At 37.6% G+C, this 13235-nt stretch overlaps 1 protein-coding gene across 3 annotated transcripts; it reads right to left on the reverse strand.

The window, feature by feature from the left end:
- Positions 1–2604: 2604 nt before the first annotated feature.
- LOC139123529 (ethanolamine kinase 1-like) lies at positions 2605–12910 on the reverse strand. Of its 3 annotated transcripts, none has more exons than XM_070689698.1 (8): positions 12747–12910; positions 9774–10032; positions 9031–9174; positions 8425–8567; positions 7324–7407; positions 6661–6821; positions 3623–3696; positions 2605–2988 (listed from the first exon to the last, which is right to left on the reverse strand). In XM_070689698.1, the coding sequence occupies exons 3-8, from the start codon at positions 9156–9158 to the stop codon at positions 2904–2906; spliced, it is 675 nt and encodes a 224-aa protein (XP_070545799.1). In that variant the 5' UTR covers positions 9159–9174; positions 9774–10032; positions 12747–12910; the 3' UTR covers positions 2605–2903. The 3 variants fall into 3 exon arrangements, with proteins under 3 accessions (XP_070545799.1, XP_070545800.1, XP_070545801.1); XM_070689699.1 differs by lacking the exon at positions 12747–12910 and adding an exon at positions 10394–10611; XM_070689700.1 differs by lacking the exon at positions 9774–10032.
- Between the last annotated feature and the right edge of the window lie 325 nt (positions 12911–13235).

A 13235-nucleotide genomic window follows, 5' to 3' on the forward strand; every position in this document is an offset into this window, starting at 1 on the left:
AGCGTAGTGGGGAGAATCAAAGCGTAGCGGGGAGAGGCGAAAGCGTAGCGGGACCGCTACGCTAAAATGGCCTGGCGAGAACACTGCATATCAATATAAAATGAACCATAGCAAGAAGAAACCTACGCTGAGCCCAAGACACCCCTGCCCTGCCCCTACCCCGGGAACGGACATTCGTACGACCACTATGCTCTTTCCCCAGTCAAAATCAGACTCGTCTCTGGGAAATATGTTTACAAGTTTGCCAACATATAAAGATCGTAAAGGTCAGAGGTTTTACCTTCCGACGTCCTGCTTTACGGATGTCCTCATGTCATGAACTGCACGCAAGGCACTGGCAGGTTTGCACTGTTCGCGACCATTTACACGTTTGAAATAAGAGTAGCTGGCTCTCCTCGGCCATCGAAATACATTGGCTGCAGTAAATTTTGGATTAATGGTCATGACTGGCCGCAATTGGGTAATTTCTGGACACATTTCAGGAGAGCTTCTTTAATACCACCGTCCCTCCGTTGGTGTAGGGACAGTGTTCTTACCTTCCCGTTTTAGTAACCTTTCCTATCTTTCGAGATGTGGACAAACTCATAAAATCCCTGATAAGTCCACGGATTAGCATAATTAGTTGTTTTGACTAATAATTACAAGATGTGTATATGAGAGATAAACGTCCTTGTAATGGGGTGTAAAATAAATAAAGAGTCAAGGGGCTAGGTTAGGTTATATAATAGTCATTTATTTTATCACAGTCCCTCTATGATTTTATTTACTTTGATCAGTCTCAGCATGAAGAAAAGGAGAGGAACTGATAGAGAAAACTGAGAAAACTCAATAACAAGCTTATTAATAGTGGTCTGGGCCGCCTATGGTCTCTGCGGGAATTTCCAACGTGTTTGCTGTACAACGCTAAACAATTACCCCAGTTACAATTACCAGAATTACAATTACCTGTTACCCTCCACGTGCCAACCTTATGTCAGAAACAAAATAAAGATTTGATAATCTTTCATTCTGCCCACTCCCTTCCCTCGTATAAATCATTTGTCAGACTTATTTGGGGCGTGCTGTCTAACTTTGTTGCCTGTGACACATGCTGATTTATACCATCAAAACGTGTCTGCGTTTATTTATTTATTTCACTTTATTTTGGTCTAAATCAGTCCATATAATTCTTATTTCACGAGTAGGAAATTTTTTCTTAGAGCATAACAAAAATGTTTTCTGTGTTGGTAGAGAAAGACAAAATCAAAGGTACAGGGAATCGATCCACAATTTACAAATATCAGAGATAAAATAAAGACGATCATGTACCAGCCTAACGATCATTCATATTTTCACTTCTCGATAAGCGTGTCATAGGGACTTACTTTAAATTTTAGATCGCCAGCCTAGAGGGCCCGACTAGGCCCAACAAGGCCTTGGTTTTACACTTTGCCCTTCATCTTGTTTTTAAATTTTCGCTGAGATATCAGCCGTGTATACTGGTCCAGATCATTCTGACTCAGGCGTACACAGCTGTTTAGGGAGCCGTCATTATTTACGGCCTGGGGATCGGAGGAATACACTAGAAACCCCGAAATTTTGAGTCACCCCAGCCACCCATGATGAATATGGGTAACCCCCTCTCTAAAACAGAAATTTTGACTTACCTGCGCCCAAGTAACAAAATGTTGACATAAAAGCTCACCCAATAACAATATGTATCTGATGTTATGTATCCCGAAAAAAGTACGAAAAAGGAAACTAATTTTCTCTACAGAAGTGTAGAGCTTTGTCCTTAAGGTGACGTTGCAGTTACATATAAAAGCACTGTTTTCGAACAAACGATTCTTATCAAAGGTGGCATGCAAATTTCTTAGTAAAGATAGCGAGAGTTTACTTGAAGGGGTACATATTTGGCGTAGAAAACGTCAACTTTGGAATTAATGATAAAATTGATTTTGATCCAAATCTTGATAATACATGAAATTTAATACCTCATATGAAACGACTGTTTGTAGAAAAACCGACAATTCTGTTTTGCATTATCAATCTCATTCGAAAACAGTTGGGGTGGGAGAACATGGACAAAATTGAAATTACTCGAATTCAAAATGTAAGACCTTTTATGCCAAACAAAATTGTCGTTTTGTTACAGTGTGTTATGTAGGTCATTCTCTCCAATGACCATAGTCTAGAACGTTCTCAGAAGGTCATGTTTACTACAAGTGAAGATATAGAACCGTTATTAGCATATCAATGGAAAGTGTATGATTTTCTAGCGATTTCTGGATAGTTTCTTTGCGTTATAAATACGGGACGGCACAGATTTTCACAAGACTTTTTTTCGGATTTCACGTCAATATTCTTTTCAAGCCCTTAACGCTAGATCTTTCTATGTGAACACTGCACGGTTCAGACCTCATTAAGGCTGCTGTAATTCTGTAATTTGTACTTAGACTTAGTATTATTTTTTTAATTTATTTTACAGAAAATTGCAGACTTCGCCGCCTTTTTCTGTCGTAACAATAGCATTTAAATAACATTACGTGGTAATACTATAAAATTGTGCCCTGCCAAAGTGGAGTTAAAATTTATTGAAATTTTGAAAGGGAAAAAAAACGGGAGAAAAAGGTAAAGCCAGGAAATCTGGTGATTTACATGAAGTTACACTTCTTTCTAATCAAACTTATGATCGCTCGTCATGCGAAAAGATGTACAGATGTACGGATACGCCTTTCATTTGCACTTATACCTTTCGTATTGTCAATCATAGTGGTCTGGAATACATGGGAGGTTTGTCTCGTTTCCTTTGAAAACTTCATTTTTCATCGATACTAGTGCAATAATGCCCTTTAACATTGATAACAGATCTGTGTCTCTTTCTCATTTTCACCAAGGTTGGCCGAATCGAGGGCTGCGATTTGTTATAGGTTTAAGTCACTTGGCATCTGCAATGCTAAAAACTCCTGCTTCCTGCGGAAGTATTCGCCAAACTTTTGGATTGAAAACCTATTAAGAAAAAAGAAATTATAAGAATCTTGAAGATGTATCACATTTAAAGAACTTACGAGCTTAAGATTGTAAAGTAAAAGTATACTGCTTGCTATTACAGATCCTCTCGTTGACTTTAACTCCATTGTTTAATTCTGGAAAACATACCGGCTAGAATAAAATTTAGGAAGCGACATATAATATTTAAAAGATCCGCAGTTTCATAGTTGATTTGCGAAGACTTATCTAATGTAATGAAAATGTGACGTTTCCTGACGATATTTCAATCATATTCGACATGATTCATATCATTGGCAATACTCAAAAGACAAATTCGTGTTCAGATAACTCACCCTGCCTCTAGCAACTTATATTTCAAATCAACTGCTTTCTGTATTCCACAATGGAATTGGAAAGCCTAGCAATTAATCTGTGAAATAATTTCACAATCCACTTTACAACAGGATATGATGAATCGAAGGTAAGATTATGTGACATTCAAAAGTTGTTAAAAAAAGGAAATAATTCCTATTTGTGAAGTGGCGCACATTTAACTTATAAACTGACAAGAAATCAGAGTAAACATGTTGCTTTTGTGTATTTCAACATTTTCAAGTAGTGGCAAGTAGTGGCACACATTACAGTAACTTACCCGAGATAATCAAAGTCAATGGTGGAATTCACTGTCTGTTTCAAACCCCAAAGTCCGCAAATAAAATGAGCAGCCTAAGAAATAAAACCAAATACAATCAGAATAAATGAAATGTATAAGATTAATGAAATATGTCACACAAAATGGTAAATGACAAATATTATATGCGATATTGTTTTTGCAACGTTATCACTGTTGAAATAAGACAACGATAGCAGCTTAAACATTTTGAAACACTGACCTACAATTTGCTTAAAGGTCTGGTGAAATGCCCATGTTGCAAAATCACAGAAATACAGTTGATGGTCTATAAAACAGTTACATTCATTTCTTTTTTCGTTTAGCGCGCGTGATTATGAAATATGGCAAAAGAAAAATGCAATGTGGGCGTGTCCCCCGAGCCTCTCCAGTCGACTTTTTTCGGCTTTCCGAAGTTTGCCCGACGCCGTATCTCATAACGGGAAGAAAAGTAATTCACACCTCCGTAAGCTCCCTACGGGGGGTAACTTCTAGAGTTTCCGCCTACATGATCAGGACAGTGTCCTCCTTCACTATGGGAGAACGTTGTTCTTTTGGTGGCTGTCACAGCGGCAAGAACATGAACGGCTCAACTGTAAACTTTTTCAAGTTCCCGTCAAGTGTTGAGTGTTTGAACCATTATGTGCTTGTCTCTGCTGGTTCGTACGATCGGCCACGGTCCCTCGGCTGAGCCTGCCTCGCTACTCGCTACACAGAAGGTTGGGACCGCAAAGCAAATCAACAGCATGAACAGCAACACTGAATGTTGAGACTACCATTAAAACGAACAACAACACGGAACGTTGAGATCGCGATACAAATCGTGTAGGTAGAGTCCTCCATGATACAAATCGACAGCAACACGGAACGCGTCGTTGGGACGGCAATTAAATTGAAGAACAACGGGGAATGCCGGACCACGAGGACCGCGATGCAAATCGACCGCAACATGGAATGTTGAAGACCGTGATTAAAATGCACAACACAGAACATCCAGACCCTAATGTAAATCAATTGCAACACCGAAGATTGTTGCCTCGATTAAAATGCGTATGTCTGCTATGTATAGCAAAAGTTTTAATTCTCGCGAGCGAGCGTTCCTATGCCCGCTGTACACTAGACAAAATGACGTCAAATTTATCGCGAGGGCTCGATTGCGTGTGTGTAAGTTTCACTTCTCGCGAGAGCTATTTATGCATGCTGTACACCACTAGACTAAATGACGTCAAATCTCTCGCGAGACTTGGCTCGATTGCAAATACGTACGACGGAAAGAACGCAATGATATACGGAAGTAGACACAGTTTTTGGGAATCGCCGAGAGAGAAGCGCAGATTAAACAAAAGACGTAAAAACCCACGTTTTTTCTTTATTTTACCATATTTTTTAAACAAAAATCAGTGTCGCCACTGTGGCGAATTAGGATCGATTTTTTTCGCCACTTCGGATTTCGATTCGCATTGGCGAACGTGGCGAATGGGCAGCGCGAACAGTGTTTTGTTAGCGGATACCGGGCAGAGATAAGGCGGCATTTGACCGCTATTCGATGTAAATGAACACACCTGTGACGTCACAGACGGCCAACTGTGATCCCCACTGTGGGCGTGACCTGAGTGTGGCAAAATGACCCCATGAAAGCCGCGCATAGAAATATCAAAATAATTAACACTTGTGCGTACTTTTAGGTTCCAATTCTGTTGCGAGTGTAATAGTATTGACCCCCTGGAGGATATTCCGTCACACGAACGGGACCATTTCACCAGAACTTTAAAGTTCACTTAGAAATATCAATATACATGTATAAGCTGCGTAACTTCATATCCAAAGTGTTATTCAATTAATTAACACCTCTGTAGCACAAAACTAAATAATATAGGTACAGTCCTGTTGAAAGCCCTATGAAGACCAAATGCCTGTGGAGATCAAGTATTGGTCAACCAAATTCAATTTGAACATATGGTCAGTTTAACCAAGTAAACAATCCACAATGTTGTGCATAAATACGCAAATATCAATCTTTACTCACTGCAGTAAACTGTAGTAATGCTTGATATTAAGATAGTGATATAAAGACTTTCTTCTGTCAAAGTAACAGTATGATACGACAATATTTACCAGCAGCCCTTACACAATCATTCTTGAACATTCTTTTAAACTGGAGCGCTAGATCGTATATGTATAGTATTTTGGCTGTTAATTTAGTGACTGTCTGTTTTTAGTACCCATATTTTCTAACCAATATTACCAAGAAACCAGAAATACCTTCATTAAGTTTGCAATACACTACAACATGTGCGTACGTGCGTGCGTGTTTGTGTGTGTGTGTGTGTGTGTGTGTGTGTGTGTGGTGTCTCTGTGTATGTATGTATGTATGTATGTATGTATGTATGTATGTATGTATGTATGTATGTATGTATGTTATGTATGTATGTATGTATGTATGTATGTATGTATGTATGTATGTATGTATGTATGTATGTATGTATGTATGTATGTATGTATGTATGTATGTATGTATGTAGGCCTGTAAACTATCGAAAAAAAACACCTTTAACCCCCGTCTAACATCAGCCAGCAATGAAGTAAGCTTGCATATGAACTTGTTCCGTGGTGTGATCTAAAGGACAGAGGAATTATGGCCAGTTTAAAGGCCTGTGTTGGCACCAGATTGTCTCATAAGAAAATTTACAAAACAAATTACACTTTAAATGGAAAACAAAAGGCTATCACACCTCCACAATCCTCTTACAGACAAGAACAAAGGCGATCCCAGGGATCGCGAACAGTGCCTTTAACTTTTCAATGTCCAGATGCATTGTTTTGGCATGAAATTTGATCTGAAAGACCAAAGGTTACCGATATCTGGCACTAGTCTCATCATGACGTGACATTCGCATGCTGGTACTTGAGTATAACACTATAGATATACAAGAAGACTACGCATCTATAAGCTTACACAAATTATGATAAGAAGTGCGAAATTGCCACCGAAATATTGTGCTGAAGCACTGCCCACCTACCAAGGCAAATTTATTGACAACGACGTATAGCTTTTCCACGTCCTCGTCGGTGGCATCTTTGTTGATTCCCGACAGTGTATACCAATCGCTAAGGTACGTTTTCAACCATTTGAGTTGAAATTCCTTCTGTGGGTACTTGTCGAAGTCCATCACGTGAACTCCTGGAAAGAAACAGCCAAATGATATTAAAGCCAATGCTATATGTACCACGGACCATAATCTTTTCGGTGTGTATATTTTTATCAACGAGAATGAATCTCTATTGGTAAATTTAAGCGCTTCTGTCATAAAATAATACGAGAGTGAAAATAACATATTGAAATATCGGGTATAGCAAGTATAGCTCAAACACAATATCATAACATCAGAGCAAATTTGCTTGATGTTGTGTGAAGTTATGATAAACACAAAATTCGTCGGCGAACAGCTATGCGACTGTAGATTATATCGATAAATGAAATTACACAAATACTGCAAGAAAAATGTCTTAAAAATTTTGCCTCCTGTAAGAACAGGCTGATAATTGTTAAAAGGGGGGGGGGTGTAAAGGTGTTCATGAGATGTGGTCAAGGAATGGAACGTAAATCTATGAACGTCTCTTTACATTGTCAAGGAGAATCGAGTGAATGAAGGTAAATGAAAACTAAATTTTTTGAATCTTACCAGCAAACTCACAGAAATGGGCACCAATGTCAAAACCCTGGTAGCAGTAAAACGCTTCATCAAAATCGATGAACACAATACCTTCTGAAATACAAATATTTTAAGTAAGTACAATTGTATGATTTGCTGGTATTCAGCGTAACTTTCGCAAGAAGTTTCCTTTCGTAGTTTTCGGTGCTTTATACAATGGCAATTCATTGTATCTGATCAGATTTCTTATTTTCTCTTGTTTTGATAATTTTGAATGTTGGAGTGGTTGAAATCTTTTATGATTTTAAATTTGTGATATATATCTGAATAATGTCACGTCAAACGTGTATATTAATTATAAGCATAAATACGATACCAAAGGTGTTTTCTATGGGCCGAGTTCTGGATATCATACAAACAAACATGCAAGTATGGTAGACACTAGCTTAGATGAGAAATATACCTTGGGGACAGCTATTAAAACTCTCAAATATTTATGATTCTTTCCTGGTCTACTGCTTGTTGGGACTCATTTTACAAAAAACGATAAAATAGTACAGAGAGTTGCCCATGTAATTTGAATCATGGGAAAATAGCTCCAGGTTTGGAGCTTGCATCACCTGATATGGAAGGGACATCTTCCCATGGGTATGGTATTGTCCACTCACCCACGTGCAAACCAGGCTGTGCGTATTTACATAACTTTTGTTAATACTTAATATCCTTGCATAAACGATAAATCACTTATAATAAACTGTACACTGTCAGATTCTGTGTTGCTGTTTACTACTGTGTTGCTGTGAATGGACAATGCGGGGCTATACCCGTGAACTTGGTGAACTTCCCTTTAACTGTTGACTGCTTTATTGTTTTAAACCACACCATAGAAATTTGAGGACTTATGGGAATACTGGCTGAAGAAATTACATAGCATCTTCGTACATCAAGAATAAACAGTATTCTTAATGAATGAATGAATGGATGGATGGATGGATGAATGACAGAATGACTAACTGAATGACTGACTGAATGACTGACTGACTAAATGAATGGATGAATGGATTAACGAAATGTATTACTAATATTAGATATTCGAATAGGTTTATGCAAATCGATAATTATTTCACTTACCAGTTTGTTCGTCGTACACTATATTTCCAAGTGATAAATCATTATGACAGAACACAATTGGTGAATTCAATGCAACCAACTTTGTCTCCAACTCTTCAATCTCCTTTCCAAGTTGGTCATAGCACGGAATATTTTCTTGAAACCTGTGTGTGAAGGGATGATATACAGGCAGGGGATAGCGAAAATGCACTTGTGGGCCTGTCGCTGTGGGGATTTTTACAAAAATTAATACGCGAAAGTACACAAACTGGGATCGACAACAGAGTGAAGGATATTCACCGACATATGTATAAGGAGGAACGCTAACTATAAAGTTAAATCACAAATTCCAAGATATAACTCATCATTTCTTATTTATCATCATTTATCATTAGCGGGTTTATAAATTTTCTCTATCAGATTTTTTCCGCTTGTTTGCCTCTTTCTGTTTCTTTTGTTTCACCATTCTCTCCTATCACTCGGGTCTTCTCTGCAAGTTTTTCTCTTTCGCTCTCAAACTGCTGATATTTTTCTTCTGTTGAAATATCTGTCATTCCTAATTCTCCGAAATAGAAGTCTATAGAATTACCGAAGGATATCGTGAATAGTACAAATCATGGATTATACCTTCTGTTCACCTCTTTATTTTCAAATTCCCTTGGAATCATCTGATAGTATTTTTTCATAGTTGGGAATAATCCAGCATTTAAAATCTGCTTACCATCTTCCGGTTTAAGAGTGTGCAGTTTTGCCATTTTATTGGCAATTAACCTGGGAAATACACCAAGACTTCATATAAATACCTTCATGCATTCATCGTTGGTCTGTTCGTCACAAAGCTTCAATCACTGTTGACCTTTATTTTGCATCCAAGATTTGCTTCCTGTGACCTTCAGACCGCTCAATTGCAAAACTAGCGTAACAGGCTTACCAAAATTAACATGATGCATTTGCTCATTCAATAAAATTTACTCTTCTGATATATTTGCTAATGTACAATTTCTTCAAATTTCAGCATATGAGTGTCTAACAAGTGTTAATTTTTAACTAAGCAATGTCTCAATTGCTACAGCTTTTTTTCAAATAAAAGCTAATCTTGAACTGTATGGGATTCTGCTTTGACAGAGAATGCCAATTCAAATCTCAAAAATGCACCTTAAATCATGGGACACTTTTACTGTTGATTAGAGATATGTTGATCGTCGTGATAGTTAAACTGTTGAGTTATTGACACTATCTATTTAAAATGTTTAATTTTGTAATCATATTTTTTTTGCAAAGTGAAAAGAGCAAAACATTGAGCATTGTTGAAGTACCCACACAATGATACCAATTTGAAACACTGATGCAGAACATTTTCGAATACTCACGGATATATTTATCCGACTTGGCCATATCTGAATCTATTGTCTCACCAGGGAAATACTGATAACAAATCCCATTATTGAAACAACAGTGAAGTTCAGGACCACACTTGGCTTTGAATAAGACCTGAAAGGTTTCTATTTCTTTTGCTCTGTCCACCATCGATTTTGATTTGTTTCCGTAAACGCGAATTAAAACCATGTCACGTGTGTTTTCAGGCAAATAACAACCGAACAATTTTTTCGAAATGCCACCCGTAAACACCTGAAATGTAAAATAAAAATTGATATCGTATTAGTTGATGGTTGTTGATTCAAAGTTCGACAGTCACACCAGGATAATATACCTGCATGCGAATGTGTATCATACATGTTGGACGATTACGCCAAGCATGGCTGCCTGCTGATAAATATTTTGTTTTTCAAGGTTTATTGACATGTCATGATATAAAGATATCGACATCTTGATCGGGGTTGTCATGGTCTTGTTCCCTGAAGTAATCCCAGCACGTTTTGTTCCCTGAAATAATCCCAGCACAATAAATATTTTGGCTTTATGACGTAACTATTACAGCATGGATTGCTAAACTCAAGTCAACTACAAAGAGAAACATCGACAGTATTACCTTGTGAATAACATAGCTTATCAAAAATTAATCTATGCTGCCTTCATTAGTTGGCGTCGATTGTCAAGTCGTTTATACCAACGATGAAGGCTCCTGCTGTACAGGTATGTAGGAAAACCGTCGCAAGGATAAGGCTACGCTCACAAATAACGCTGAAGGGAGGACTGGAGGAATCGCGATTGAAATATCTTTTTTTTCAGGTCCCCTAAATGCCCTAAATTTTCAAGTCCCTCCGTCTACACTGGGTGAAAACTCTATAATACAGGCCAATACAGGCACGTATTTTAGGCTGTATTTAGGGTAAATACATGTAAATAAAGGGCAATACAGAGTAATACATGAAACACAAATACAGGCCCTGTATTTTTGCCTGTATTTACCTGTATATGCACTCTTACAAATACATTGTAAATACTGGTAAATAAAGGATAATACTGATTACAAATACAATCTGTTGTATCAATCATGTATTTGCCACGAATTTGTATGGTTTAAATTCATCTATATTCATTCCTGTATTTGGGATGTATTTCCATGGCTTGAATTTACCATGTATTATGCCTAGATTGCCATGAATTTCTTAGTCCAAAAGAAGCCTGAGTGAACCATTTGGCTAAATGGCTTGACGCATTGTAGAATTGAACATTCACAAGGCATGTGTGGACTTATCCTGCCGAAGCCTTGAGACAGAATCGGACATGTATGACATAAAAGTGATAACTGATTGTGTTACTGAGATATTTTATCTCAGACAATGAACCTAGCGGTCATCGACACCAGTAAAATGGTTAATTAAAACAACATATGTCAACATATGTCTGAGAAGACGAGTTTTTAAGAGATTTAAGAGTTTTACGAGAATTTCATATAGTAACGATGAATAAAAGTGACTTTTACGTACGAAGTAATGGGAAAACTTCATATCGTAGAGATGATTTTATTTAAGTTATAGTGACAATGTGGAGCATCGGTGTCACGAAACTGAGATATTTTTGGATTTGAGCATTATTTATACACAAAGTGAATGAGTATTACGATGTTGCGATTCAAGTTGCCCATTCTTTTTGCATAACTAAGCTCACAGAATTCTTTTGTGATGCTATTCTATTCTTTGCTTCTTTAGAAGTTCAAAAAAAGGACAGAAACAGATAAATGAGAATTTATGATTATTTTTCCCCCTAAAGGGAGCCACATAAAGGATGGGAATATTTAAGCCGTCGATCTCTGAAACTGATATGAGAAATCGGCGATTATCCCACTCTACCCCATATAATGACTAATATGCGCAATTAAGTTGTAAGAAAATAGTTAAGTTGAATATAAGAATAGATGGTATTGTCATAATGAGAAGACAATGTGATGATGACGAAGTAAGGTAAATGAAAAAAAATAAGTGCACTTAATTTCTTCAGAGTTGCGAGGATGGCCATCTTTATGCTGTTTAAAACTCGATGTAAAGAAGGAATTTAATAGGTAATTTTTCGCTTTTTTAAATACTTTACAACTTGTTGTAAATGTACGACTTCTAAGTTTCTTTACACTTTAAGATGTAACTAGTTTAAGGATAACAATGCGGGACGAATTGCTTGAAAGACGGAGAGTGTTACGGAGATACTTTATCCCAGACAAATGTTAATGAACCTTATGGTCTTGGTAAAATGTACAATTTTTATTCACTTTTCTTAGGCTTGATGTAGCCATCAAGGTATGGGCAGACCTCCATGGTGTAGCTAAACTGCAATACAGAAGCCGTAAATTGGCTTCACTCGTTATCACTGTTTGGGGGTACGTCCGGATGCATGCCAGCCGTCATTTTTCACAATGGAGACTCATAGCTTGCATTGTTTACGTCCGGATGCATGCCAACCGTCATTGTTCACAATGGAGACTCATAGCTTGCATTGTTCATCACGTTATTTTTTGAGCATGTCCGTCTTGGAATTGAATGCGTATTACGACGTTGCGATTCAAGTTAGCCATTCTTTTTGCATAACTAAGCTCACGGAATTCTTTTGTGATGCTATTCTATTTTGGCCTCTTTAGAAGTTCAACAAAAAAGGGACTGAAACAGATGAATGAGAATTTATGATTATTATGCCCCCCTAAAAAGAGCCGCTCGAGGTGAAAAGGACGGGAGCGGAGCTTTTTGCACAGCGCGGAGATGAATTTAAGACAGCGCGGACATAAATTTAACACAGAGCGGAGAATTGTCGTTTTCATCTACGGTAGTTACATCTTAGTAAATTAATAATGCCTCTGCCGAAGTAGAGTCGCGTTACGCGATATCGATTTGAAGTTGGGCTTTTCGTGTCTGCTTCAAACAGGAAACGCAGCAAAATTAACATTTAGTCACCTTGAGTTGTATATTCTTGGCCATCCATTCAGGTCTGAGTGTCTTCATTAAATCCAGCGCCCCTGGTTCAGGATTGTTTTCATCCACAGTAATATTAATGCGTTTAACTCCTGCTTCAGACAGTGCCATGGTTAACCACTGACCCAATCTAAAGCTATCACAGGATGAAATTCCATATTTAACTTTCTTTATGCATTTGCATAAATTTGCATAAAGTTGGTAACCTCCTGTGCTTTGTGCAGTGCATAAAGGTGTGTGAACATGATGTCATTGGTGGTGCCTGTATGCATCTTTTATGCACTCGTATAAAAGGGTTTAATGGCTCATGAATATTATGCACCTTTATGCAATCCAATAAAATGCATAATTTTGCATGATTGTAAAACAACAATGAGGATGACAACTTACAGTCTCTACAAATTGGAAAGGACTAGGTTTTAAAGAATAGCTGGATGTATAGTGAGAAACACATCTAGTCACTTCCTGGGG

This window comes from Ptychodera flava, assembly GCF_041260155.1.
Source record: "Ptychodera flava strain L36383 chromosome 23 unlocalized genomic scaffold, AS_Pfla_20210202 Scaffold_23__1_contigs__length_28996876_pilon, whole genome shotgun sequence".
NCBI lineage: Eukaryota > Metazoa > Hemichordata > Enteropneusta > Ptychoderidae > Ptychodera > Ptychodera flava.

Bases quoted from the DNA above. Each gene is read 5' to 3' on its own strand.
- LOC139123529 (XM_070689700.1), bottom strand. From the start codon at position 9,158: ATGGCAAAACTGCACACTCTTAAACCGGAAGATGGTAAGCAGATTTTA. The intron at 8,568-9,030 runs GTATAATCCATG...CTTCACACACAG, and splicing joins AATAAAGAGGTGAACAGAAG to GTTTCAAGAAAATATTCCGT. The intron at 2,989-3,622 runs GTAAGTTACTGT...TTTTCTTAATAG, and splicing joins ATTGACTTTGATTATCTCGG to GTTTTCAATCCAAAAGTTTG.